We start from the raw sequence: 26658 nt of genomic DNA, 5'->3' as shown, positions 1-26658 counted from the left end.
ATTAGTAACACCTTTTGTTAATATATTTGTTACAAAATGTTACACTTATTTACTAATGAATACTTTCACTAATACATTATGAACTGAATTCCAGTTTATTAAGATTTTCTCAGTTTTTACCTCTTGTCTTGTTTCTGTCCCAGGACCCTGTCTAGGACACCACATGACATTTGTTTTTGCTCTTTAGGCTCCTCTGGACAGTGACGATTTCTCAAATGTTCCTTGTTTTTGATGAGCTTGACAGTTTTGAGGAGTCCTGCTGAGATATCTTCAGGAGGCCCCACTATTCAGGTTTGTCTGGTGTTTTTCTTATGACAAGGCTGGGGTTACAGGTTATTGGGAGGAAATCCACAGAGGTAAAGTGTCACTTTCGTCTGCTGTGTGATGCATGTACTGTCAGAACCATCTGTGGCTGTGGGTGTTGGCCGTGATCCCCTGGCTGAGGTTGTAGTTGTTTAGTGTTTCCACTGCGAAGTTACCTTCTCCCTCCTATTTCATGCTATGCACTGTGGATGTCGCAAGGCAAAGCGCACACTTAAAGAGTGGAGATTTATGCTCCAACTCCTTGACTATCTACATAAGTGATTTTGAATTCTTTTGCACGAGAGATGGTCTCGTCTCTCCATTTCTTAATGTATTGTCTTACTGAACTTCCCAACAATGGGTTGACATTTATCACCCCCATTTTTCTGGAAACCAAAGGCCCCGCCTTTTCCCCCCTGCCAGCTCACACCAGATCCAATTTCTGAAGACTCCCACCTCAGAGTGTAGGACGACTCACTCTGAGAAAGAGTGGCCTCCTCTGTGTCCTCCCGGTGCGTTGCAGTCCCAACGACTTCATGCCACATACGTGTATTGTGCTCAGCTCTGTGCCAGGCACCGTGCTCGGGACTTGGGCTTGAAAACAAATGGTGTGTTTTCAAGTGGTGACAAACTAATAATGGTGACTTTGTGTGTCCCGTCCTCTAGCTGCTCACAGCCTTGGCGTCTGTGCCCGACTGCAAGCGCCATGAGGACAGGCACTTGGTCCAACTTGTTCGCAGCTGTTCCCAGCCAGTGGCAGAGCACCTGACAGCAGGCCCTCAACACTGCGCAGAAACTGGGAAATGCTTCCTGGAGGATGGCAAACCTGTGGCAGGTGATTGTACATGTGCCTGCCCTCTCCCTGGGGAATGGGTGTTCCCTGAGGGCAGGGCCGACCTTGATTCATGGTGGCCCAGAGGCTGGGTGGCAGTCAGTGTTAGAAGTCTGAGCTAGGGAAAGGACCTAAGGATCGGCCAACTCAGGTAGAAAGTGAAGTTTGGAAGCTGACACGGCCCGGGAGGCCGAATCCGGAGGACTTGGTGACTGATTGGCTGGGGAGGGTGAGGCGGGAGGAGGAGTCATACACAGATGGCTCTGAGGTCTGGAGCTGGGGACAGCCGGTGCCACCTCTGATAGATTCTGCAGAAGAGCCGCTGACAGAGTCCGGCGGCCCCACCCTTTGGGGGCTCTGGCCTAGAACCAGGGAGGGACGAAGCCTGCGGAGGGAGGGGTGGCCTGTCCTGTCCAAACTTCTGACCCCCATCCCCATGTCCTCGCCTAAAAAAAATCTCAGCCTGGAGTTTGAGCACGATCGTTAGTTCTCAGGTGTGGGGGCCCATTCTGGGGGTCCTCTCCTGCCTGCGTCTGCGAAGGAGACCCCCCCCCATGGGCAGCCTGGCCCCCAGCAGGGTTGCCATGGTCAGGGCCACGGCCCGCCAGGCCCAGGTCCCCAGCCCGCCATCACCGGTGAGCGGGCAGCGAGGCGGCAGCCCAGCCAGGGCGGGACAATGGCCGCGGCCGCCGGGGCCCCGGGAGCCCCCGCGCTGGGGAAGGGGCTGGCCTAGGGCCGGGCGTCGGTGCCCTCCCCGCGTGGCTCGGGCGGGCGGAGGGGGGCGAGGAGTTCCTTTGTGGCTCTGCCTCCGGCGCGGCGCGGACGGTGGGCGCCGCGCAACTTTGCGAGGCTGTGGCTGCGGCAGCGGCGGCGAGCGCGAGACGAGGCCCCGGGGCCCGAGCGGGGCCCCCAGCGCGCGGCCCGCCCCCGCCCCCTGCCCGTCCCCCTCCCTTCGCGCGCCGTAGCCCGCGCCCGGCGCTGCCCACTCGCGGGAGCCCCCGGGGCCGGAGGGGCTGCGCAGTCGGAGAGGCGGGGGCCCGACGCGGCCCCCCCGGAGCCGGGCGCCTGGCGCGGGGGCTCGCCGAGCGCACGGGGGGCCGCGCGGCGCTGCAGACCCAGCCTCCCGCCGCCGCCGCCGCCGCCTCGGCGCTTGCAGAACCCAGAAGTGAACAGCAGGCGACCCGGAAGGTTTGCGCGCGGCTCCGCACCGAGCCGGAGCCCGGAGCCGGAGCCCCAGCCCGGCCCTGCTCGGGCCGCCGGGCGCGGGGCTGCGGCCGCGTCCCGGAGCCGCCGCCAGCACAGCCAGGTCCGTGCGGGCCCGGGGCGCGGGGGGAGCGGGCTCGGTGGCGGTGGGTGCCCGCCCGAGTGCCCGCCCGCGGGAAAGTTGCGCGGAGTTGCGGGCCGGGGTGCGGGCCCGGACTCGGGCGCTGTCAGCGCGGGCCGGGAGCTCCGAGGCCCGGGGCCGCCAGCGCCTGCGGCCGGGCCCGGAGCGGCGGCGTCGCGCGGGGTAGGAAGTGTCTCCGGCGGCGTGTCTGGGTCTGCTCCGAGTGTGTGTGTGTGTGCGTGTGTGTGTGTTTTCTTAAGCCGGGCTATTCAAACCTGCTGCAATTCTCCGGTAAACAATGATTCATGGGACTTAATGCAAATAAACGGATTGCAAACGGCGCGGTTCGCGCACTTTGCAGCCGGCCCGGTGCAGCGGCCAGTGCCGGATTTCTCCCTTTTTTTGCAGATCTGCAGAATATGGCGTCCCTGTCCTGTTTTAAAAATAAGCCAGGCTGCCATTTTTGTTTTTCTTTTGTCTGAAAATTTTAATAAAACTGTCTGAGAATGTGGGAGAGGCGGCTGGAAGCAGAGGGGGCACCCGAAGGGTTGGCTTTTTTTCTTTTTCTTTGGCGAGAGCCGCGAGCCTTTCGGGGAGGTGAGACACAATGCAATTGCACTTTAAAGAAAAAAAAGGAAGCCGCTGGGCGATTTGGGGGGTAGGGCTGGGAATTTAAAGTTAACTCCGAAAGTTTTCTTTTCTTCTTCTTTTTTTAAAGCTCTCTCTCTCTCTGTCTCTGTCTGTCTCTTTTTTTTCGGAAGGCTGTGAAATGCCGCGAAAGGATCTCGGGGTCCATTTCTCCCCCCAGCCAGTCGCCTTTGCAGGAATTTTGGGAAAAAGTTAACTGCCGGTTTCCTCAGAGCTGCGGGAGGCATGTGCGGGGTTGGGGATGGGGGTTTGAGGGGACCGGGAAATGCCTTTTGGAAGAGGCTCTATGCAAATGGTATTTTAAGGAACTATATTCTCAGGTTTGGGGGAGAGGGCTGGCACTAGGGGCTGGAGTGGGCTCGGGGTTTCCAAGGGAGACTTCTGGCAAGAGGAAATAAACCTCTCCCTCACCCTGCCCTCCAGCAGCGTGTGTGGGGAGTGGGCCTGTCTCCTTCATGGGTGGCCCCCCCCACCCCGGGGTGGGGGCAGCCCCGGGTACCAGAGTGGCTCAGGAAGCCCTCTGGCAAGTGTGCTTTGTTGGCAGTTGGAGACCCCCTTCCCCAACCTGGTGGGCCTCCTGGCTGCAGGAGGTGGCATCTGGTGGTAAATGCCCCCAGGGGTGGGCTCTTGGCTGGGTGCAAGCTGGCAGCCCCAGTGGGTCCTGTCTGGGAGGCTGTCTGGTGTGGGGGGGCCTCCTCTGGTTTGTTAGTGGGGGTCATCTGAGACTCTCCCCTGCGTTGGCTCCTACCCCCTTCTGCCACCCCTGCCAGCGCCCTGGAGGGCTCTTCCGTTGGAGGCAGTGGAGTTCCTGAGGTATCTTGCTAGACAGGTCAGGACCTGCTGGCTCTGCAGGCTGCCGAGGGTCTGAAGGCTGGATCTGAGGTGGTTGGCGCTGTCCGAGGCACCCGGGCCACCCGGGCGGCTGGGTCAGGTCTCTCCTGGCTTGGGAAAGTGTCTGTCCTGGGAGGATCCCGCGCCCTTCTGGCCCTGCCCTAGGAACTCCTGGGGGAGTGACGCCTCTTATCTCACTCCTGGTCTGTGTCGGGCCCCATGGGGCGGTGTGAGCTCCCTGAGGGCAGAGTCAGGGGTTGAAGGTTGGGGTACAGGGGTTCACGGCTGTAAACTTGGCAAGCCTGAGCCAGAGGTACCAAGCCAGGCATTTTTCAGATGAAGAAACAAGTCCAGAGAGGGGAAGTGACTTGCCCAAAGTCACATTGCCTCTGTTAGGGTAGCTGAATCAGTGGCCCAGATGTTCTTGCTCCTATTTCTGGGCTCTCTCTACTGTTCTCTGGCTGTGACCCCTGAGAGGGCCATTTAGAAAGAGCTAGATTAGAATGGGACAATATGGCTCCCTCCACCCCCTACCCCCTCCACCATAATAATCCTTCCTGGGTGAATGGAACTTTACAGTTTGTACAGTGTAGTGCATGGTTGGTATCACAACAGGCTTTCTCAGGAACTCCGTTAGGATGAAATTGTCAAGGTGGGGATACTTAACCCCATCTTAAAATTTGGGAAACTGAGGTCTGGAGAGGTTGAGCAGTGGCAGAGAAAGGCTTAAACCCCAGCTTCCAGGCTTCTTGTCTGGGGGGCCTTTTCCTGGGTGGACTTTGGTGCTCATCAACAGGACTATTTCCTATCTTCCAGTTTTTGATCTCTTAACTTCTGCTGACCCAGCGACTGTAAAAATCTAGAGGCCCACCCCCTAAAGACTGTCAGAGCTAAAAAGGCCCTGAGAAATCATCTGGGCTCAGAGAGGGGAAGCCACTGTTTTGAAGTCACCCAGCCATGCCAGGCCCCACCGGGACCAGAGCCCTGGGCTTTTGTTTCCTTGCCTCTGTGAGACACTCAGGAACAGTGAGCTGCTTTCCCACTACCAGGCTCCACTGGGCTCAGGACAGCTGTGATTGCTGGTGGTGCTGGTGGGCACTGGAGTGGCCAACACGTGGAGACACAGGTCTGTCCCGGGACTGAGGAATAGGCTGTCTGACTTCTTGAGGAATGGAGGCAAATGGCTGTCGCTGGAGGAGAAGCTGGTGTGTGGGTGAGGTGGGAACTGGGGCTGAAGATAGGCTGGCTCCAGCCCTTCCCTGGGTAGGCACTTCTCTGCCCTGCTTCTCGGTAAAGTAAGACTTGTTCCTTCCTTCATTCATCTGCCATTCATTAGTTATTCATTTATTGGTCTGCTAGATCTTTTATTCTTTTTATTCTTTATTCTTTCATTTATTCATTAGTTTATTGGTTAGTCATTTCAGTAGTCCGTCTGTCGTCCATCTGTTTCTCTCTCTGTTCATTCATCCATCCGTCTGTCCATCCATCCATCCATCCATCTATCCATCCGTCTGTCCATCCATCCATCCAGTCCCCAGCATGCCTAGCGCAGGCTGGACAGCCATGTGAGATGGGAGTGCGGTCCTTTGGGCTCCAAAGCCAACAGGGAAAGGGTGTAAGGCTGCAGCGCTATGTAACACTAGCCAGGGCAGTGTTGACGAGTGTCCGCACGAGTCCCCAGGGAAGGTCTCGGAAAAGAGGAGGCTTAAAAATACCAGAGCAGTTCCACAGACCGCCACAGAGGTGGAGTGGGGGCCTGGGACCAAGTCCCATTTGTGTGCTGAACTTTGCAGTTGGCACAGTGTGGTGTGTGGTTTGCATGACTTGGGGCACATTCTTCCCCTCCCTGAACCTCGGTTTCTTACACGTAAGATGGAGTATTCTCTGTGAGGCTCTCATGGGTGGTGGGAGTGATATAACAAGAATCTCTGCAAGGTCTCCCAGCCCTAGCCAGGCGTGCGGTGGGAACTCAGAATACACCGACTGATTTATGAGGAGTGTCGATTGCTGGCCTAGGTTCTACCTTGATTTTGAAAACTCTTGGAGTGTTTTCAGAATGATCCAGATGATGTCCAGGGACCCTGAAAGCCCTGCTCTGCCTTGTCATTCCACTGCGGAAACTTCTGATGGTTTCTAGGCATTCAGAAAAACAAAAACCCCAAGTCCTACAAGGCCTGTCAGGTCTGGGCCTGCCCACCCCTCAGACCCAGCTCCCCTGCCCACCCCCTCCCACCCCCAGCCTCAGCACCTCCAGCCACACTGGCTCCTTTCTGTACCTCGAGTTTGCAAAGCCTGTTGGCAGGGGCCTTGCACATCCCCCACCTGAACATTTGCGTGGCCAGCACCTTCTTGTTTTACAGGTTCCCACTCAAATGCCACCTCCTCAGAGGGGCTTCCCTGACCGCCTGTTCTGTAATAACTCCCCACGGCCACTCTCGGTCAGGTCTGCCCCTTTTTATGTTTCTTGTGGCTGTGAAATCAGTGTCTGAAACTTTCTCATTTATTTGTTCATTTGCACTGCTTGTCTGTCTGCTCTGCGGGAACGCGCGTCTGCCCCATGCAGGCAAGCGGGTGGGCGGTTCCAGCGCAGTGGCCCCGGCCTGTCATGCAGGCGAGGAAGTGCTGGGAGCCCAGGTGTGGCGGCTGCCGTGGCGGCTGCCTTGGCAGCGCCTGGGAGATGAAGTGACACCAAACTCTGTCCTGTCCTCCCCCGGGAGGCTCCGGGCTGTTGTTAGGAAATAATGAGATGATTAAATCACAGGATCTAAGAATCCCCGTCTCCTCCAACCTCAGAATCTTAGCATCGAGAAGCTTTCCTCCTCAGAAACTCTGACACTTGGAGTGTTCGCAGGCTCAGATCTGGGATTTAGAATCTTACAAAGGGGACTCTCACTGCCTCACTCTCACTGCGTGTCAGGTCCGGTCCTAATAGGCTTTATAAGTGTTAATGGGCATAATCCTAATTGTCATTACCCTCATTTTGCAGATGAGGAAATCGAGGTGCAGATTAGGTAACTTGCCAGGGCCCACAGAGCTCGGCGAGGCCCTGGTTGGGTTTGAACCGAGCATTCTGGGGCTCCTGCTCAGACTCCCACAGCTGTTGAGGAGAAGCCCAGCTTCGCCAGCCCCTGCACACAGCTGGAGTCCCCTTCCCACATCTTGGAGAAAAGGGCCAGAGTGGCAGGGGGCTCCCTTCTCACCAGGTTCCCCATTCTCCCCTGTTGGACAGTTGTCATTGCCGGAAAGGCTTCCTTTATAAAGTGCGGAGTGATGAGAGGGTCATGGTTTCCAGTGCTCTTGTCCTCACGCTTTTGTGACTTTAGAAGCTTCTTTCTCCCCACTGGGTTGTGAGCTCCTGGAAGGCAGACAGCTGTGGTGCATGGTGTTGAGTATATGAATGAATGAATGAATGAATGAATGAATAGTAGTACAAAGAGCGCATCCTGAGCTCCTCCCCTCTCTGTAGCGCCATGCTGGGCACTTGTCCCAGGGCACTGGGCAGGCTTGGTGTGCTTAGGGAAAGAGGACAGTTACTGCTCCATGTAGCCCCAAGAAGGTCTGCATCAATGATGTTTACACACCCCATCCTTGGAGAGCCATCTGAGATCTAAAGTCACACAGTAATTGGAGAGAGGTGGACCTCATAGATTAGCCAGTCGAACCTCATTTGGTCCATTATGGCGATGACAGTGGGAAGGGGGAGGAGTGGGCCTTGTCCAAGGACACTCATGTCTCGAGATGCTTGGCCCAGTGGGCTTTCTGCCCCCCGCCTGGTGCCAATAGGCTGCCGCAGCGTGTGCCTGGGGTTCAAAGGCAGGGACAGGCCTCTTCGGGGAAGTTCCCTCGGCACCAGCCTCCTCACCTCTACAACCAGGGGAACATTCCGGACGCACAGGGCTGCCGTGCAGACACCTGTGTGTCCCCTCCTAGGAAATGACAAATAACTGCACACCTGCCGCTCCTCATGTACTTTCTCACATGCATGGTACATGTTATGTTTATCTCCTGTACACGCACTCGTATACATGTGTGTTTTTACATGTTGGCGTATTTTGCGTGCACATCCATTTACACTGTGAGGGTGTAGCCTCACGTCCTGGGCTGTGCACATGATCCCTCCCCGCTCAGGTCTGTGCCCAGACTCGACCTGGATCTGCGTGCAGGGAGGAGCCGGCTGCTCGTTTCCCTCTCCCACCGTCATTCAGCAGCGTTTCTTGAGCATTTACTATATACCAGGCCACGTGCTACATGCAGGGGATAGAGGTGAGGAGGGGTGACATAGTTCCTCTCCGGGTCGGGGAGACAGACCTTGAACAGAGGAGCACGTGGATGATGATGTGGTTTTAGATTTTGGCCGGGAAGGAACTGCTTTTCCATGACGACAACTTCCCCATAGCTTCATACGTGTCGATGTACTGCAGTGTAGTGCGTGATGGTCACAGTGTACGTGGGGGAGAGGTGCTTCTGGGAGGAAGTGGTAGCTGAACGTGGCCAGAAGGTTTCCAGCTGAGGGCGTATAGGCAGAGGGAGCAGCCCGAGCGTAGGCCCTGGGGTGGGAAGTCAGGCACCGCGAGGAGGGGTGGCTCCCAGACAATACCTGGGAGAGGGTGGAAGAGACCGGTGGGGGCAGGCAGGGCCTGGTCTGGCAGGGCCGGTGGTAGGTCTCCTCCCGCCTCTTGACCCCTCCCCGTGTGTCCACCCCAGGTACTCCCTGCCCGGTGTCTGGCCAGCCGGACTCCCCCTTTGCCGACTTGCCCTGCTGCTCAGGGCCTGCTGTCTGCGAGCCTCCACCCGGCAGTCCCGAGCCCTGTCCGACCTGCCCCACAAGCTGCCTGCCCCTGGGGGTCTTAAGATTCAGCATGAGAACAGGCTGTGACCCTCTGCCCGGGTTCCCTGCCCACAACCCTGTCTAGAGTGTTCCTGGGGGTCCAGGCCATAGCTGGGGTTCAGCAGTGGGTGGTCCTGCTTTGAGTTAACCCCAGACTTGACTTTCTCCACCCCCTGCTGGGGTAACCGCTCTGTTTGACCAGATTTCCAGGTGGGTCCTCGGAATGTGGGCGCCTTAGAGAACCTAATAACATAATAAACACCGTGGCTAATTCAGAGTCCGAACTGGGGACCAGGCACTCTTCTAAAGACTCACTCATTTAACCTTCACAAGTAACACGGTGGAGATGCTGCTGTCACCCCCAAGTTTGGAAACCGTCTCCGGGGCTTCCACCCCCCACTGTCTTATTCCCGAATCTGTACTGTTGACCCGTCAGTTGCCACACCGCCCCTCAGAGGACCCAGGAACTGGGGCTGTGATGTAGTTGAATCTGTTCTGTAGAGGAAGGAGCAAAGGCCCAGAAAGGAAATGGACTTGCCCTTGGCAGGGGGTTCCAGCACCCTCGGCCCTCAGCAGCTGCATGGCCTTGGGCAGCTTCCATACTTCCCTGAGCTTGAGTCTTGCCCCCAAACAAGGAAGAAGTTGTTACCACAGATGTCAGGAGGGTGGGAACTTTGGGGGATGCAAGGGGACTGCAGTTGCGAAGGGACGCAGGTGGGGGCTTTGTAATAAGTCACTAAGCTGTTTATGTTGCAGGCATCTTCCTGAACGTGTTATGTTTCTAAAAGGGCACAGCATCTACCTCACAGGGTCACTAGGAGGCTGAGGGAGAAATCCTTGTAAAGCATCTAATAGCGCCTGACATGGAAGAACTGCTCAGGGACGATTATTATTGTTGTTGCCATTTCATGGCAGAAGGCGTTCCCTGTGGGCATGGGCGCTGGGGATCCCGAGGGGAAATGGAAGCAGGGAAGGGCATGTGTTCAAAGCTTGTAGACGGTTCTCGCAGCCTTGAGGGGAGTGTTGTGACCCATTTCCTCAGTGAGGGCACTCGGGCTCCCAAGCGAGGGTGAGGGTCACTGTGCTGGGTAGCTCTGGGTGGCCCTGGGTGGCTGGCAGTGGGATGGGAGAGGCAGCACCCCTGTTCCCACGGACCAGGGCACAGACAGCAGGTCCCCCCCCCCTCCATCAGTCACAATGGAAACAGCCCTTCCCAGCCCCGCAGGGCTTTGGAAGCCCAAATTGGATCTAGGACCCTTGGGAGCCCGTTCCTCACAGGAAGCTCCCAGGAGCAAGCCTCTGAGGCTGGCCTGGGTCTTGGGGGTGGGGCGGGGCGCAGCAGCTGGGGCGCAGGGCTCTGGGCCGCACCCAGTGGGGCACATGGAGGGCAGAGGGGTCGTGGGCGGAAACCTTGGAGCACGAGGGGGTTTCAAGGTGCTGGGAAGATCGCAAACCTCAGCTTGTCTCTGCTAGATCACCTCTTGCTTGTCCCTTCCAGGGCATCATTCTGGCCCCGTAATGACCTCTTCATTGAAAACCTTGACCTCGGCCTTCCCTGCTCAGGGACTGCCCGTTCACCCCGCTCTCCCCAGTCTTTCATCCAAGCCCCTTAGCCTGGAACTCTGGTCCTTTATCAACTGCCCTGGCACCTTTCCCTCTTTCGCCTGCGAATTTCTGCACCAAACCCACAGCAGACCCCACGTGATGCTCTGTGCTTCCCTGCCTCTGAGCCTCTGCACATTCAGCTCCTTCCACCTGGCCGGCTCTTCCCTGGTGTCTCTTGACATCTCCCTTCTCCCTGTTGGAATACCGTGCTCCCCGCCCCCAGCCCAGCCGCACCCCCAGCAGTAGCTTGTTGTTCCTGTGGGTCGGGGAGCGTGTTTGAGATCCCTTCCCGTCCTAGCAAGGTTGCAGTGTTCCATGCCTTTGCATCTGCTGCCCCTCTGCTCACTCTCCTGGCAAACTTCTCAGTCTTCCAGGCCCGCAGGGACAGACCTCCTCTCATTGATTCTCTCAGTGAACGTTTATTAGGCACCTAGCGTGCACTAGGCACTTGAGCACCTACTCTGTGGCCAGCACTTGACCACAGCCTGCGCCTGTGGCTCCATCCTTGTGGGCCAGGACTGGAGGGAGTATTTAGAGGCATGATACCAAGGTGGGGCAGGGAGAATGCAGGGCGCAGTGGATGTGCCTAACAGGGCAGAGCCCAGTTCCTGTTGGGAAGAAGGTCGGAAAGTGACTTTTAAGGAAGAGTGAGGGAGCAGTGGGGCTGAGGCAGGGCACGGGGTTGTAACCAAGAAGCAGACCCAGGCTCCCCTGGAGAGCTCCCCTCTGTGTGGGGACTGGGCTGTCATGTAACCAGGCAATTCTAGGACAGTGGGGTCAGCGCTTTGGTGGGGGAAACCCAGGCAGCTGTGGGAGCTCCGGGGAAGAGCTGCAGCCACAGCCTGGAGGGACAGCGACCAGGAAGGGTTCCCAAGGCAGTGACGCGTAGCTGACTTTTGATGGTTGATGGGAACCTGGCAGGGTTTCAGCTGGGTGACAGCCTCCGAATGGAAGGACACAGCCTGTGCAAAGGCACAGTGGAGCAAGAGCAACTAATTTTGCAGGAAACTGCAGGTAGTGAGGCTGGAGAGGAAGGTACCTATCGGGCTGCACATGGCCAGCAGGGCTTCCTGGGCAGAGGCCCCTGGGTGCCATGCTGGGAGTTTGAAGTGTGCTCCAAAGTGATGGGAACACAGGAAGGGTTTAAGCAGGAGAGTGCCCTGGGCAGGCTTTCCTTTGTTTGGTCTGGTCCTCCTTCCTGAAGCCTCCAGATAAGAAGGAGACTCCCTGATTGGGGTCTGGGTTGGGTATGAGGGTCACTGTGGGACTTTGGGCAAGCCCCTGGCCTCTCTGAGCCCCTCTCTGCCCCTGGGTGAACCCAGGGGGCGTGAGGCCAGAGTCCACATGGGGCTGTGGGTGGCTTGGGGCGCCTTTGCTTGGCCAAAGCCTGCTGAACTTCTAGTTCTATTAAAAATAGCCCCTAAATCAAAGTCACGTAACCACCCTCTAGAAAAATCAGAGAAGCCTGAAATATCATCGCTATTAGCATTTTCGTGTTTCCTTCCCCTCTTTTCTCTCAGCAGCTAGTTTTTATGTTGATGTCACTGCTCTTAACACGATTTTCAAAACTTCCCTTCCCCCACCCCTAACTAACATCGTATCACGTGTATTTTCTAAATGACTGCAGGGCGGCTTTGAGCCTTCTTTCTAATGGATCCAGTGTCAGGGTGGAAAGTGTGGGCTCTGGCACCCAACTTTCTAGTTCCAGAGTAGACGCGGGCTGCTTGACTTTGAGCAGGTTACCTAACCTCTCTGCGCTTTGGCTCCTTGTAGGGCTGGTATGAATATTAAATAAGTCGTCACCATGCCAGTAAACATTGTCTGCTATTTATGACTGGAGACCATATCACTGTTGCACATGATTTACAGGGCCATTCCCCTGTTGTTTAAAACTTCGAATGTCCCAGGTTTTTGCTCTTGTAAGAAACCACCAAAACGAACAGCTTTGTACCCAAAACTTTGTCTCCATTTGGGGTATTTTCTAGGGATAGGTGGCCAAGAATGAGATCAGTAGGCCAGGGAATCTGAACATTTTTAGAACGTAGGACATATTATTGCCAGGTTGCCTTTAAGAAAGATCGCTCCAATTTATACTCCCAACAATAATGAGAGTGACAGTTTCACCCTAAGCGCACCAGCATTGGCATTATCATTTTATTTCTTTTTGCTATTTTAACAAGTGACACGGGTTCATTTTCACCGTTTGGGAAGCAGAACCATTTTCTGTGGCTATTAGCTGTTAACACCGTTTTTGGTCCGCTAACCCTTATAGTGCACGGCCCCTTCTCAGATCACTTAGGCAGATAGGGCTGAGATACAGGAAATAGGAAACGGTGTAACGCCGGGGACAGCACAGTGCCAGGGTGAGTGGAAGGGACCCACAAGAGGGAGAAGGGACTTTCCTCTACCCAGGCCACGGCACTTTCAGTTCCCTCCACCCAGACAATTCATTTATTCAGACGTTTAGCAGACACTGTGTGGGCCGTAAAGGTACGTGACAGCAGTTCTTCTGCCCTCATAGAGAACCTGCCCCGCAGCAGAGGCAGATGGGAAAACGGGCAGAAAACGGGGTTCTCGGTGTCTGATGATGGAACTGGAAGGCACGGAGGGAACAGAGAAGAGGCCCCGCAACACAGCCTGGGGTGGAGGCGGAGGGTTCCAGAAGGCTTTCAGGAGGTCACGGCCTGTGAGCTGGGGCCGGGGGAGAAATGGGGAGGGTACAGGGCTCCAGGGGGAAGTGAGACGGGAAGGGGTGGGAGGACTCCGTCTGGTGGGGCAGGGGAGGCCAGAGAGGTCAGCAGGGGCCGAATATGTAAGGACTAAGGAATCCTAACCCTCTCTGGAGGGAAGTAGGGAGCCAGGGAAGGTTCTGAGGAGAGTGTTGTGGTCTGATTTGTGTTTTATATTTTAGAAATATCAGAGTGCCTACTGTAGGAGAATGGAATAGGGGGTGTGGGCAGAGGTGGGGAAACCTGTGAGGAGACTCTTGCGATAGCCGAAGGGGGGCTGGACAAGGTAGGAGAGGGGGTACAGACACTCATTCCCCACCAGGTGGAATCCTGACCAGCTTCAAAGTGCAGATGGCATGTCACCTCTGTCAGGTAGCCCTTACCGACATTTACTACCGTCTACCCGGGTCACGTGCGCCCGGATGGGGCTGTACAGGACCTGGCGAGTAGCTGTCAATTCGGTGTCCACCAGTAGCTCACCTTGACCTCTTGCCGCTCCTCTTCGCCTCCAGACCCTCCCCCTCCCCTCCCCTCCCCCACTCCTTAATCACCCTCCCTCCTTCCCCTCCCTTCCTTCCTTCCTTCCTTCCTTCCTTCCTTCCTTCCTTCCTTCCTTCCTTCCTTCCTTCCTTCCTTCCTTCCTTCCTTCTTTCCTTCCTTCCCTCCCTCCCTCCCTCCCTCCCTCCCTCCCTCCCTCCCTTCCTTCTTTCATTAAATTCTTAAAGAATGAATTTATTGTTTTCAACATAAAAGCAACCAAACAATATTACAGAAAATCTGGAAATCAGAGAAACAAAGAGAAAAAACCCGATCAGTCCCAGCCGCCTCCCGCAGCACTCCCAGCCTCTCTCTGGGCGTGGTTCCCTGCCGCTTGCTTTTTCTGACGCAGGTCTTTATTTTTGCCTCCTTGTAATCATAGTGTCCGGACGGTTTTGGGTTCTGCTCCCTCCCATTGGCTTTGTGGCCTCAGGGTCTAGGCAATTCTCATTTTTTAATGTCTATGGGATGGGCTGGGGCTGGGGGTGAGACATGAATTGCTTAACCACACCCCCCTGCTCTGCAGTGGGCAAGGCTAGGCACATTTTACCCTGGGCTGTCCGTCCTCTTTGTGTCTGTTTGTCTAGGCCTCAAACTTCCCGGGTGGCAGGGCCTGGCACCTGGTGTGCCCCCTCTGCAGTGCCCCTCCCCCCAGCTCCCCCTTGTGGAGCTTTGCTAGGCTGGCCTCAGAGGCCACCCTCCTGGGACAGGGTGATAGACAGACTGGGTTTCAAATCCAGACGGGGCTCTGTGACCTCAGACAAGTTCATTAACCTCTCCGGGCCTCAGTTTTCTTACAATGGGTCCATTGTAACAGTAAAATAATGGCTGCAAAGTGCTATAACACAGTCTCTGGCCCATTGTAAGTGCTCCCGAAAAGGCGGTTGACATTAATATGCTTTTTCATTCTGTAAAGAGTTTCTGATGCCGCCATGGGCTACATGCTGGAATGGCAGAGGTGAATGAGCACCGGCCCAACCTGGGAAGAGCTGAGTCTGGTGGGGAGCCACCCAGGGAAGCAGATCACGGCACCAGGGTGTGACTGTCCCTGCAGTGCTGGGTGGCACCCTAACTCCATCACTTGCTAGCTGTGTGACTTTGGGCAAGTTGTTCAACTTCTCTGAGCCGCTGTTTCCTTTCTGTGAAACACAGATTTCGCAGGGTCACTGGGAAGATTCAGTGACACGATGCATGTGACACAGTCAGCACAGTGCCTGGCACATAATAGGTGTTGAAGTCGCCAGAGGCTGCCATTTTATGGTCATTATTGTTATTGTTATTCTCGTATACAAGGTGCTGTTGGGAACACAGAGGAAGTGACTGGCTGGGGGTTCAGGGAAAGCTCCGTAGAAGAGGGAACACTTGAGCTGGGTCTTGAAGGATGAGTAGAAGTTCACCAAGTGGGAAAGGACACCCTAGGTAAGCAGCCTGTGACTGCAGGTTGAAATCTGTCGATGAGGGGTTTGTTCTTTGGGGGATTAAGCCATTGTGTTCGCCCCAGCCTCCCCGAGCACCCCTCGCGGCCTCCCTCTGGGCCTGCGCCGAGGGCCCTATGCACGCACCCACTTAACAGCACCTGCCTGTGACTTTGTGTCCTGGTGGCTGTGGGTTCCTGCTCATGGGAGTGGCTGTATGTGTCCCCATATGTCTGTGTTTGGGGCTGCAAGTCCATGTCTGTCCTGTGTGTCTCAGTTTGGTGCTGTCTGTCTGCATGCTCCTGTGGCCATGTTTGTCCGTGTTACGCGCCAGAGGACCTCCCAGACCACCCTGTGGGTAGCAAGCCAGGCCTCCTTGGTCACTGTCCTGCCTGGCCCAGGTTTGGCCTCTGCCTGTCCCCTCCTTTCCCGGGGGGCCTCCTAAAAGATGTCCTCCCACCGCCTCCACCTCTGGCCTTTCTGGTTCTGTCTGCACTCAGTGGTCAGAGGGGGCTTTCTAAACGACGGAGTCCGCCCTTTCACCCACTGCTTCCAGCCTGGACTCCGGGCCCAGGATTCAGGAGTTGGCCTTCTGGGTTTGGGCCTGGCCGGTGGCTCTGGCCTCGAGCCCGGTCTGCTCGTCTGCACCGGGATGCTTTAGCCTCCCTCACGTGCCGTGTTGCTTCTCACCTCTGGGCCTTTGCTCAGGCTGCTGTTTCTGCCAGGAGTGCTCCCCACTCCTTTGCCTGGCTGACTCCCACTCATCCTTTAAGACCCAAAGCAGGCATCACCTCCCCTGGGAAGTCCTCCCTGATCCTCTCTTTCCACTCTGACTCTGGGCTACTCATCCCTTACTTGGGGGAGGAGAAGCAAGTGCCTTGCCCAAGATCATACAGCTGGTGAGTTGGAGCCAAAATTTGAACCCTGGTGCGTGGGGCCCCATGCAGAGCAGGCTGTTCCACGGTCCAGGTGAGGTGATTGTAGCCGGGGCTTGTGGAAAGGAGAGGGGTCCTGAGGACGCCGCTCTCCTTCAGACGTGGTGGTCTGAACTGGGCGGGGAGGGAGGGGGCGCGCTGTGGATCGATGTGTGTGTGTGTGGCAGGCACATCGGGGCAGATGGGGTTGCCCACTTGGAGCTGGGAGTGAATGTCTACAGGAGGTGCCCATGTTAGGGAGACAGCCAGAGGTATATGTCGGGGAAGAAGCTGCAAGGCTGGGCCTGGAGCTCCAGGGAGAGGCCCGGGCTGCAGGCAGAGGGAGCATTGGGGGTTGGCTGGTATTTAAAGTCCTAGGGTGGATGGGCCACCCAAGTACTGAGGTCAGTGGGAAAGAGAAAGCTCCTGCCCTTCCCGCAGCAGCCCAGCGGGGGCGCTGTGAAAGAGACAGATGAGGGACCCAGTGGTCACCACACACAGATGTTTCCGAAGGGCTCAGCTGGCAGGGAGGCCATGCAGGACTGGAAGGTGGCCTGTGGGCTGTGACCACAAGGAGGTCCTTGGGGGTACATAGTAGGTTTCATAGGCAAAAGTTCTGTTTTTTGCAGAAACTTGGGTCATTTCTCTCCTTCCTTCACTTAGCTTGGGATTCCTGGAGGGCAGGGTTTTCTGGCTTGCCTCAGGTTCCCCTGCACCGGCTCCCTGTTTGGCCCCCGGGTGTGCTTGGAGCAAGTGGATGTGTTGATGGACGGTCGGGTGGAAGGGCCCTTGGCCATCGAGATGCCAAGTCCAGAGGCAGCTCTAGGAGGTGTTTCATTCGTCTACCCATCCGGCTTTTTCTCCCTTTTAGAGCAAAACCCCCAACCCCTGCCCCTTGCAAGGATCGGTGAGTGCGGTGTGTCTCAGCACCCACGGCGCAGAGCCCAGGCTTCTGTCTGGGGCTTGAAGCCCCGCCCACATGTCCTGCCTGACCACCAGCTTGTCTCCTCTGCCTGATCTGCCGTGGGCGTTCAGGGCCCGCCCACCCAGTCTCCCCGGCCCCCTGGGGCCTCGGCACCGCCCTCAGGCTTCTCCCTCTGACCTCGGTCCCCTTGGATTCATTGCTCACCTGACCCAACACACTTCCCGATGCCTCCTCACCCCCGGCCGGCATCCATCCCAACTCCTGAGCATAGCATCCAAGGCCTTGCCAGCTGGCCTGTGCCTCTCGCCCCCTCACCACGCCCCAGCTCTCTGATGCGGGTGGTGGCTGCTCACTGTCCCAAACCTGCCGTGTACTGTCACACCTCCGTGCCTCTGCTCAGGCTGTTGTCTCTGCTGAGAATGCCCTCTGCCTCATCTGCCTGTCCTAAACACACATCCGACCAGTTTCTCCTGCTTAAAACCCTCCCTTGTGACAAGGTCTGAGCAGCTTAGCTTGGCCCTGGCCACCTTCCCCCCACCCCCTTGCCACAGCTCCCGATGTTGTGCAGGTCCCAGGGTTGCCTAGGTGGACACCCACCTCTCAGGCCTTCTGGGGGGCTCACAGGAGATATTTCTGAGTGCACCTGACACTCAGTAGGAGCTCAGCAAGTGTTACTTCTGCCCTGCCCCCACTGGCCTTCCTGCATCTGACACACAGTAGGTACATACCAGGGCCAGGGTCACTGACTGAATCATTAAGTTTTTTCAGACAGGCCAGAGAAGGATGCGGACATTAGGCAGAGGCTCTGTGGATCAGACTACATGACTCAGGGCAGAGCCTTACCCCCCGCGGGCCCGCTTGCCCAACCAGGGGCAAGGTGTGGTCCCTGCCTGGTCAGGGGCCTGATCAATGGCAGAGAAGATGCCCTCTTGCAGCTATGGGACCCTGGGCAAGCCACCCTCTTCCCCATGCCTTTCTGACAGGAGTCGGGCTTTGGTAAGCCTTACCTTGGCATTGAATTGAGGAGGAGGAGGAGGAGAGGACAGCTTTCCCAGAACTAGCTGAGGAACAGCTGGGTGCAGTGGGCAGAGTCATGGACCGGGACTGTCTGACTGCGTTTACTGATGAGGAAGACTGATGCTCAGAGAGCTAACGCCCCACATCGCAGCCCAGCGCTCCCTCCTGTTTCGCCACCCACGTGGCCTGGAGCAGAGTGCTTCCTCCTGGTGCTCTAGTGTCTTCCTCTGTGAAATGGGACTGAGAGTCCTTCCCCACTTCCCGGGGCTCTGCCGAGAACGCCAGTGGGTACAGAAGAGCTTCACAAATGGCCAGGGTCAGATAATTGTCTAGGATTGTCTTTAATGGTTGTTATTCTTCTATTTATTCATCCTGTCATGAGGCTTATGTTTTTGATAACCTCTGGGCCAGAACAGCTAAGGGACTGATGAGCTGTCCTTGGGGGACAGGCGGTTTAGGGTGGGAATCTCAGCTCTCTGCTTTCTTGCTGTGTGACCTTGACCAAGTCATTCCACCCCTTTGAATGTCAGTTTCCTCATTTGTAAAACGTAGAGAATGAGAGTGTCAGTGTGCCTGGCACAGGTAGGCACCTGCTGACTGGTAGCCTCCTCAGTTATTACTATTTTGAGGTCCTTCTGGGCAGGAAGTTTCAGGGATCTGGGGCAGGCACGGAGAACTCCAGGTGGGAAGTGCTTGTGTGGGACTCTGAGGGATGGGGAGAGGGAAGGGCAGCTTGGTGCCCGTGGGCGGGGGGACCAGGAGGGCCACTGGAGGCAGGGGCTGCCCTGACCACCCCAGAGGAAGATACCTGGATCCCCTGCCTGGCCAGGCTCAGACCCAAAACGCCCCAGGCTGGAAGTGAGGGACAGGGCGGTTTGCATATAGGTATTACTAACATGTGGATACTTGCCCCACAGAAGTCTGGAGTTTGCAAAGCAAATTCCCTGGAGGAACCCACCTGCACAAATCTGATCGCGAGGCTTGACTCTGGCACCCTAGCCCTGCGGTGCTGAGCGCCCTCTTCCCCCTCTCCAAGACTCAGTTTCTTCATCTAACACGGGGTCATAACACTGCCTGTTCCCTCCTCTCACGTAAAGATCGCAGGAGAGAATTCATCTGAAAGGTCCTTGTTAGTGTGTTGAGATTAGATGACAACCTTATTGAAGATTTTTCTCCTGAAGCCCTCTGTCTGTAAGTCCCGGAGGGGCTTCCCAGGCTGGGAAAAGAGGTGGAAGACACTTCATTTTGGCCTCACCTAACCAACAGAAACAAGTTCATTTAAGCAGTAATATGAGTTAGGTACTTAATCATTTCTGTGAGAGAGAGATAGATAAGAGATACTGGATAGGAAGCGGGACAGTGGAATACCCCTGTCCAGCCTGTGCCTGTAAGTCACTCACTTACTCTAGGGTCACTGGAAGGCTCAGACCCTCTGGAAAACTAAGACAGCTTTGAAGGCCTGTTCTTCATACATCCCTGGTGGAAAAGGCCTTCTAACTAACTGCCCAGGCCTGCTGTGGGACCTGTGAGGCGAGGGCCACCAAATTGTCACAAACTCCTACGGAAGAGCCCCACCCTGCCCTAGTCTCAGGGCCCCTCAGTCCCCTCCTGCGCACAGTTTTCTGATACATTCTTGTAGGTGAAGTGTTGCTTGTGGCCATGCTTGTTGCTTTAAAGAGAACTTTCCAGAGGTACAATTTCTTGGGCCAAAGGCCAATAATCGTTTGGGCCTTTGTAAGCCACTCTGCCAAACTGCCTTTCAGAAAGACAGTGTCTGGTGACGCAGGGGTGTGTTCTGATGAGGCCGTCTGCACTAGAGGGGTCCTTGGTTGTAAGGGCAGGGATTGGGGAGGTGCAGTTGCCTCTGCTCTGTGGCCATTTGCAAAGTTACCCCAGGACTCCTGTTTGGCTGTGGATTGGGGTGGGGGGCTTCTGTGGGGAATTCATGGGCCCATGGGGGTGGCTTTGCAACCTAACGCCCTTCTGGGGGATGGGCATTGGTCTGCCAGTTTGCGGTGGTGGTGCTGGGAGCACTCTGGTCTGGGTATGACCTTTGCCCTCTGGGCTCACTGAGGGAGAGGTGGATTCCAGACTTTTCGGTATTGAGCTGTCCTTCCCTGGTCCTGGTAGGAGGCCTGCTCTGCTGCGGGGTGACGGTCCCACTGGGGCAGGGATCCCAGATGCTGGCCTAGCTCCAGTGGGCACAGCTGAGGGCGGCTGGCCCCAGGCTGGTGGGGAGGGAGGGGCCTCTTCCCTGAGACAGTCGCTCTCTCCTGCAGGATGGCTGAGCCTCGATTTAACAACCCCTACTTCTGGCCCCCTCCTCCCACCATGCCCAGCCAGGTAAGACTAGCGTCCGTCACCCCTCTGGCCAGTCTCCCTCTCTTGTTGCTTTGCTTTGCCTGGGGTTTTTGGCTGCGGTCTGCAGGACCAGGGGAGAGGGGCAGGGGCTTGCCGGTGGACTGGCAGCTATGGAAGGGGCCAGATACTGCCCAAGCCCCTTCAGTCCCTCTCCTCTCCCACCCACAGCTGGACAACCTGGTCCTGATTAACAAGATCAAGGAGCAGTTGATGGCGGAGAAGATCCGGCCGCCTCACCTGCCACCCACGTCGGCCTCATCGCAGCAGCCGCTGCTAGTGCCGCCGGCGCCGGCCGAGAGCAGCCAGGCGGTCATGTCGCTGCCCAAGCTGCAGCAGGTGCCGGGGCTGCACCCGCAGTCCGTGCCGCAGCCCGACGTGGCGCTGCACGCGCGGCCAGCCACCAGCACTGTCACAGGTACTGCGGGCTAGGCCTGGGTGGGCGGGGCGGAGACCTGCCCGGGGCGTGGCTAGGGTGGCCGGAGGCTTGGTGTGGGCGGGATGGGTGGGGCCTAGCGGAGGTGGGGCTCCGGGCTGCGGGGTGTGTCCGACCAGCCACAGCCACCAGACTAACTCCGACCCTGTTCTGGGAGTTATCTACCCTACTAAATGGATAGGAGGAGGAGGAGCCCACCGGGGGCTCCTCAGGGAAGCAAAGTGAGTTTAAAAAATTTAGAAATCGAGAAGAACCCTGACCAGATCTGGGACAGAGTGGAGAGGTTGTGGGGAGTGGAGATTTTATTGGAGGGGCAGATAGGGAATGGAGCAGCAGGAGGGAACAGCATGTGCAAAGCGAGTCTGTGTGAGAAAGCAAGGGGAGTACTGTCTGGGGGAGGGGCCCTGGAGGATGCCGGTGTTGACCCAGGCAGCTCCAGCGGAGCATGCTCACTTAGCATTCCTTTGATCGCTCCCAGCCGTCCTGCAAGGTGGGTACTGTTAGTATTAGGTTGAGCAGTAGATCATTTTTGATGTACAAAAACGGCAGTTTTGTGCATTCACTTAACATCTTTTCGACAGATGAAGAAACTGAGGCCCAGTTTCACAGTCAGGAAGAGGCAGAGGCAGGAAGCGTGGTCCTAGAGCCCGCGTGCTAACCCTTTGGCTTTACCCGGTTCTGCAGAGGCTAGAGAGGAAGCAGGCAGCAGACTGTGTGAAGGGCGCTGTGGGCCACTCCGTGTAGTTGGCATTTACCCTCGGGCACCTGGGAGCCATGGAAGGTTTTAAAGTAGGGGAGGAAAATGCTCAGATTTGGCTTAGAAAGCTAGGTGTGGTTGCAAGATGGAAACTGGTTTAGTAGAAGACAAACTTGGAAGTGGAGAGAGATTTGGGAGAGGGCGGGGCCCCGACAAGGCAGTGGGGATGGAGAGAAGTGGGCAGATCTGAGTTACATTGAGAAGGATGGACAGGGCTGGTTGCTGGATCCGATGCAGGGGCGCAGAGTGGGAGGAGGTGAGGGAGGTACTCAGGTGCTGCCAGTGAGGCGGAGCCATAGGAGTCGGGGAGAGCGGGTCGTAAGCTCAGTCTCTGACTGGGAGACATCCTGGCGCAGTGTTACAGGGGTGGGGGTGCCTGGTGGACAGGCTTTCTCTGGTGGCCGCTGCAGCCGGGTCTCTGTTCTTCCCTGGCTCACCCCTGCCACCAGCGAGGATCCCCCGCCTCTCTTCCCTTCTCCCTCCTCCTTTCACAGACACCCAAGAACTATGGGGCCCTGTGAGCCTCCCCCAGGCCCCAGCCACACTCTGCACATTCCCCGTTGGTATGATTTTATTAAATTTATTTTTTCATTATAGAAGTAATATTAAAAAAGCAATATAAACATATTAAGGGAAATTTGGAAAACAGAGAAACTAAGAAAAAAATATTACTCATAATCCCCCAGCTGCTAACCCAGCAGTTTACACAGCGGCTTTTGGTGTCTTTCCTTCCTTTTTCATCTTTTTGGTTTGCCTTTTAATGTGTGCATGTGTTTTGCTGAGCTTGTGGTAGGGCTGTACCCACGACTTGAACTTGCTGTTCCTCCTTGCCTTCCTATCATAAACATATTTAGTGCATTTTTTGTTATAAAGGTAATACACAGTCATTATAGAAAGTTTAGAAATTGAAGCCGAGCTGAAAGGAGAAAAAGTCCTAGTCCTACTGTTGTTGGCATTTTCATTGTTTTCTCTATAATTTATTTTATTTTATCCTTTAATCACAGATGTAAAAAGTGGATGAATTCACCAGGTAAAAAATTCAAATAATATAAAAGCAAATAGACAAAAGTATGAAAAATCTCCTTTTACCAGTAAATTCTCCCTCCCTTGTAGACGAAAATTCATACGTGATTTACTTTGGTGTGTCTCTGCTCACATCCGTTCTGGGCACTTACCCACATATGTGTTGTCTGCGCACACATATGTAGTTGGGGTGTGTTTTTGAAATAGGTGGGTTCGTACTGTCTGTGGTTTCCTTTCTCGCCCAGTGGCAGTTCGGCCTTCTGTGTCACCGAGCGCCATCTGTCTGGTGGCCGTGGCCGCCAGTCCCCCATCAGAGGTGGGCCGCGTCCCTTCCCACACCCCTGCTGAAGACCGGCGGGTTGTATTTAGCGTGTCTGACCACAGTTTTTATGGAAGGTCCATTATACATGTTTGTGTTCATGTGCAGATGTTTCTTTACGGCGGTTTTTAAAGGTACATTTGCTTGGTCAAAAGTCGGGCCCATTTAACCTTCTAAGGGCTATGGCCAAGCAGCCCCTCCGTTCAAGCTGATAAAGGCACACTCACCAGCATGTGTGACTCAAAACAGACCGTCGTTTTCCATGCACAAAAAGATTTTAAAAAGCACAGTTTTCACCACATTATAGAAACCACTTGAATCTTTTTGTTTTCTTAACCTGATACTCTAAATGTTTCTGGTCCCCTCATTCTTAAAAGAGTAACTTTTAGTATAGAAGTTAAAAAGAAGTTTATTTTCAAAGAGTTAGAAAATATAGTTAAACTAAAAAAAATTTAAATTGCTCCTAATTTTACCATCCATATCACATTTTGGTACGTCTGTTCTCCTACTTACTTTTCCTGTGTGTACATATGCCTTTGAAAAATATTTTTTACAAGCACAACCTTCTTTTTAATGGGCACTAATGTTCAATAGAGGGAATTGATCAAAGTTCGCGACTCCTTCCCTCTCTGATGCTGCGTATTTCAGTTACCTCTGGCTTTTACTATTATAACAAACACAGTAGTGGACGTCTTTGTGCCTCAGGTTTTTTCTGTGGTTTGAATGATTTCTGAAGTGCCTGTTATCCAACTCGGCTTAGCTCTTAGGTGTCTAAGGCCTCTTACACACACACAAGCTTTGATTTTTGTCACGCCTGGGTGATAACATACAGCGGGAAGGGGAGGCTCCAAAAGGCGGGTACCTTGCCAGAGTCACACAGCCGGGTGGCCAGGGCTGAGCTGGCCCCTGCTGCCGCCCCTCACCCCTGCCCCCTCCGCCCTGTCTTCGCAGGTCTGGGGCTCTCCTCCCGGACCCCGGCTGTGAGCACATCCGAGTCCAGCGCGGGCACGGGCACCAGCACCCCGTCCACACCCACCACCACCAGCCAGAGCCGCCTCATCGCCTCGTCCCCCACCCTCATCTCAGGGATCACCAGCCCCCCCCTCCTGGACTCCATCAAGACAATCCAGGGCCATGGCCTGCTTGGCCCCCCCAAGTCCGAGCGTGGCCGAAAAAAGATCAAGGCGGAGAACCCAGGGGGCCCGCCTGTCCTTGTAGTCCCCTACCCCATCCTGGCCTCAGGCGAGACTGCCAAGGAGGGCAAGACATACAGGTGGGGGTCTGGTGGGCTTCACACCTAGGGCTGCCCCCAGGAGCACAGAAATAGGAGCTGGAAAGAAGGGACCCAGGGGCTGAGGGTGGGGGCTAAGGTCCAGGTGGGGTCACCTGACAGGCTGCACCCATGTTCTTACAGAGGCAGTGTGAAGCTGGGGGCTGCCCCTCCTCACTTCAAGCAGTGAGTTCAACCCCGAACATTAGACTCACTGGGGCAGAGTTCAAAAAATGCCAGTACCTGCAAAAGTAGCAGCACCTACAAAAGTCCTGATTTAATTTGCTGGGTGGTGGGGAGGGTCTTGTGGAAGGCCAGGTGTCAGTTTTTCTTGAACCTCCCCCATCTGCCCCAATGATTCTGGGTGCAGCTTAGTTGAGCCCCTCCCCCCAAACTGTGGGGTGTGGCTCTGGGCAAACCTTCACCAGGAACAGGAGGCCTCTCTTCCCTGTGAGGGGTCAACCTGCTCCCCCTGCTGCCGGAAATGTGCCCCCAGGTGGAGGGGCTTTCTCCTCCAGGTAGCAGATTGTCTAGGGCCTGAGCATGCCCTGGGGACTCCTCACAGGAAAGCTCTGTCCCTGATGCGTGGTCTCTGATGCAGAAGGTCCCCCCTGAGCTGTCCAGGCGGGGGGGGGGGTGCAGGGATCTTCCCAGGTGTGAACCTGCCTCTTGCCCCACAGGTGTAAGGTCTGCCCGCTGACCTTTTTCACCAAGTCCGAGATGCAGATCCACTCCAAGTCGCACACAGAGGCCAAGCCCCACAAGTGCCCGCACTGCTCCAAGTCCTTTGCCAACGCCTCCTACCTGGCCCAGCACCTGCGCATCCACCTGGGCGTCAAGCCCTACCACTGCTCCTACTGTGATAAGTCCTTCCGACAGCTCTCCCACCTCCAGCAGCACACCAGGTGAGTGGCCTGCTCGGTGCTGACTGCTGCAGCCTGTTCCAGCTCAGCACCTGTGCCCATGCACAGACCCGCTAAAAGGAGGGCCCGCAACCTTCTCTGGGTGCCCATGGCCCTCAGGGTCAAGACAAAATTCCTTTGCTTGGCATTTGAGGCCTTTTATGGTGTGGCCTTCGTGGACCTCACTGGCCTCAGCTCACACTCCTGCACCATCCTTCCCATTGCTTCTCAGCTGCAGGTCTTTGCTCATGCTGCATCCTGTACCTGAAACCCTCCCCTCTTCTACCCTGTTTCCCTGGGCCCCTCCTACCCATCTCTCAGTCCAGCTTCCTCCAGGAAGTCCTCTCGGGCCTCCCTGAGCTGGTTCGACAGGCCCTGTGCCTCCCCACCACAGCAGTAGTAGGCTGTCTTGTACTTGCCTGGCTGTTTGCCCACCACCCGCAATATGTTGGGGGTTCTTGCAGGCCAGGGCTCCATCCCTTCCATTTCCACACCCAGGGTGTTCACAAGCCTCTACGCATTTGTCTAATGTTTGTGGGATAAATGGAACTAGCTTTCATTTAACAAATAATTACAGAGCTTCTCCTATAAACTAGATGTGGTTCTTGGTGCTAGAAGTGCAGCTGTGAGCAAAACAGACAAAATCCCTGCCTCCTCAGGGGGCTTACACTGCAGGCCAGTGTGCAGAAAGGAGACTCAGAGATCAGAATGGGTTAAGGAATGAAAAGTTTTTGCAGGGGAGTACAGACATCAAAAAACCTGGCTTGCGAAATAAAAATACCATGGAAATTTAAAGAACCAAACCCAAGGTTACCAAGATCGCAGTTCACAGCCCTGACTGGGAATCGAACCGCGATTGTCTGGTTCGCAGGCCCGCGCTCAGTCCACCGAGCTATACCAGCCAGGGCTATGTTTCAGCAATTTTCGGATTGTGGTTGTTACTTTGATTTTTTTTTAAAAACTTTGGCCAGTTTTGTGTACATGGAGGTATATGTAATTAGGCGTTGGTCAAGCAAGTCCCCTGGTTGTGTTATTAAAATTAGAGCACATGATGCTAGGGTTTGAGAGTTAACTTCTGTCAGGAGACTCTGTAAAGCCCCTGGGGTCATAATTTTTATGTGCGTATGAGTGTGAGTGTGTGTGTGTAAAACGTTCTCATTGTCTAAAGTCAGGAACCTAAACCGTCCACTTCCCCCGTCAGGGCTGCCTCTGCAACCTGTAATAGCCGGGCGCTGCCTTTTTGGAGCGTCCTGGGTTTGTCGATTTCCTGGGCTAGCAGGGATGACTCTGTACAACCTGAACACCTGCCACTCCACGGCCAGGGAGCAGGTGCAGCCCGGTTTCCCCCATAAAGTCCAGTCCTTGTTTCTTACTATCAGGCTTGTCATGCCCAATTAAATGGAATTTGTCTCAAATGTGACATTTCTGGCATGGTCATGGTTACCAATTTGATTTACCCAGTTATATCCTATTAGGAAGGAGGACAGATTCTTACTGAACCTACTTCCAGAACCGGTAATGATCAGAAGAAGAGAAGGGTCTCAGTGAAGGCGCTTGGAACGTTTTCTAGTAGTTGTTCTGAGTAGCATTGTAGACAAGGCCAGTTACCTATGTGGTTTTCAATAGAACTATCATTTTTAAATTTCTCTGGTGGTTCATTAGTTTCTATGTTACATTTTTATAGG

General features: G+C 55.3%; 1 protein-coding gene across 4 annotated transcripts in view; it reads left to right on the top strand.

Moving 5' to 3' along the window:
* Positions 1 to 1091: 1091 nt before the first annotated feature.
* ZNF362 (zinc finger protein 362) overlaps positions 1092 to 26658 on the top strand; it is a 39384-nt gene continuing 13817 nt past the window's right edge. The window contains exons 1-7 of one of the 4 annotated variants that reach the window (XM_037149356.2): positions 2095 to 2441; positions 14931 to 15056; positions 20188 to 20251; positions 20438 to 20684; positions 21954 to 22022; positions 23753 to 24074; positions 24752 to 24976. In XM_037149356.2, coding sequence (XP_037005251.2) covers positions 15019 to 15056; positions 20188 to 20251; positions 20438 to 20684; positions 21954 to 22022; positions 23753 to 24074; positions 24752 to 24976 — 965 coding nt within the window. In that variant the 5' untranslated portion in view covers positions 2095 to 2441; positions 14931 to 15018. Of the gene's footprint in view, positions 1139 to 2094; positions 2442 to 14930; positions 15057 to 20187; positions 20252 to 20437; positions 20685 to 21953; positions 22023 to 23752; positions 24075 to 24751; positions 24977 to 26658 lie in introns of those variants that run through there. The other 3 variants (XM_053660446.1, XM_037149357.2, XM_037149358.2) reach the window with 3 other exon arrangements.

The sequence above is a fragment of the Artibeus jamaicensis genome, unplaced genomic scaffold (genome assembly GCF_021234435.1).
Source record: "Artibeus jamaicensis isolate MK-2021 breed Jamaican fruit bat unplaced genomic scaffold, CSHL_Jam_final scaffold_847, whole genome shotgun sequence".
NCBI classification, from domain to species: Eukaryota; Metazoa; Chordata; class Mammalia; order Chiroptera; family Phyllostomidae; genus Artibeus; species Artibeus jamaicensis.
This window is presented reverse-complemented; position numbering and strand designations above follow the sequence as displayed.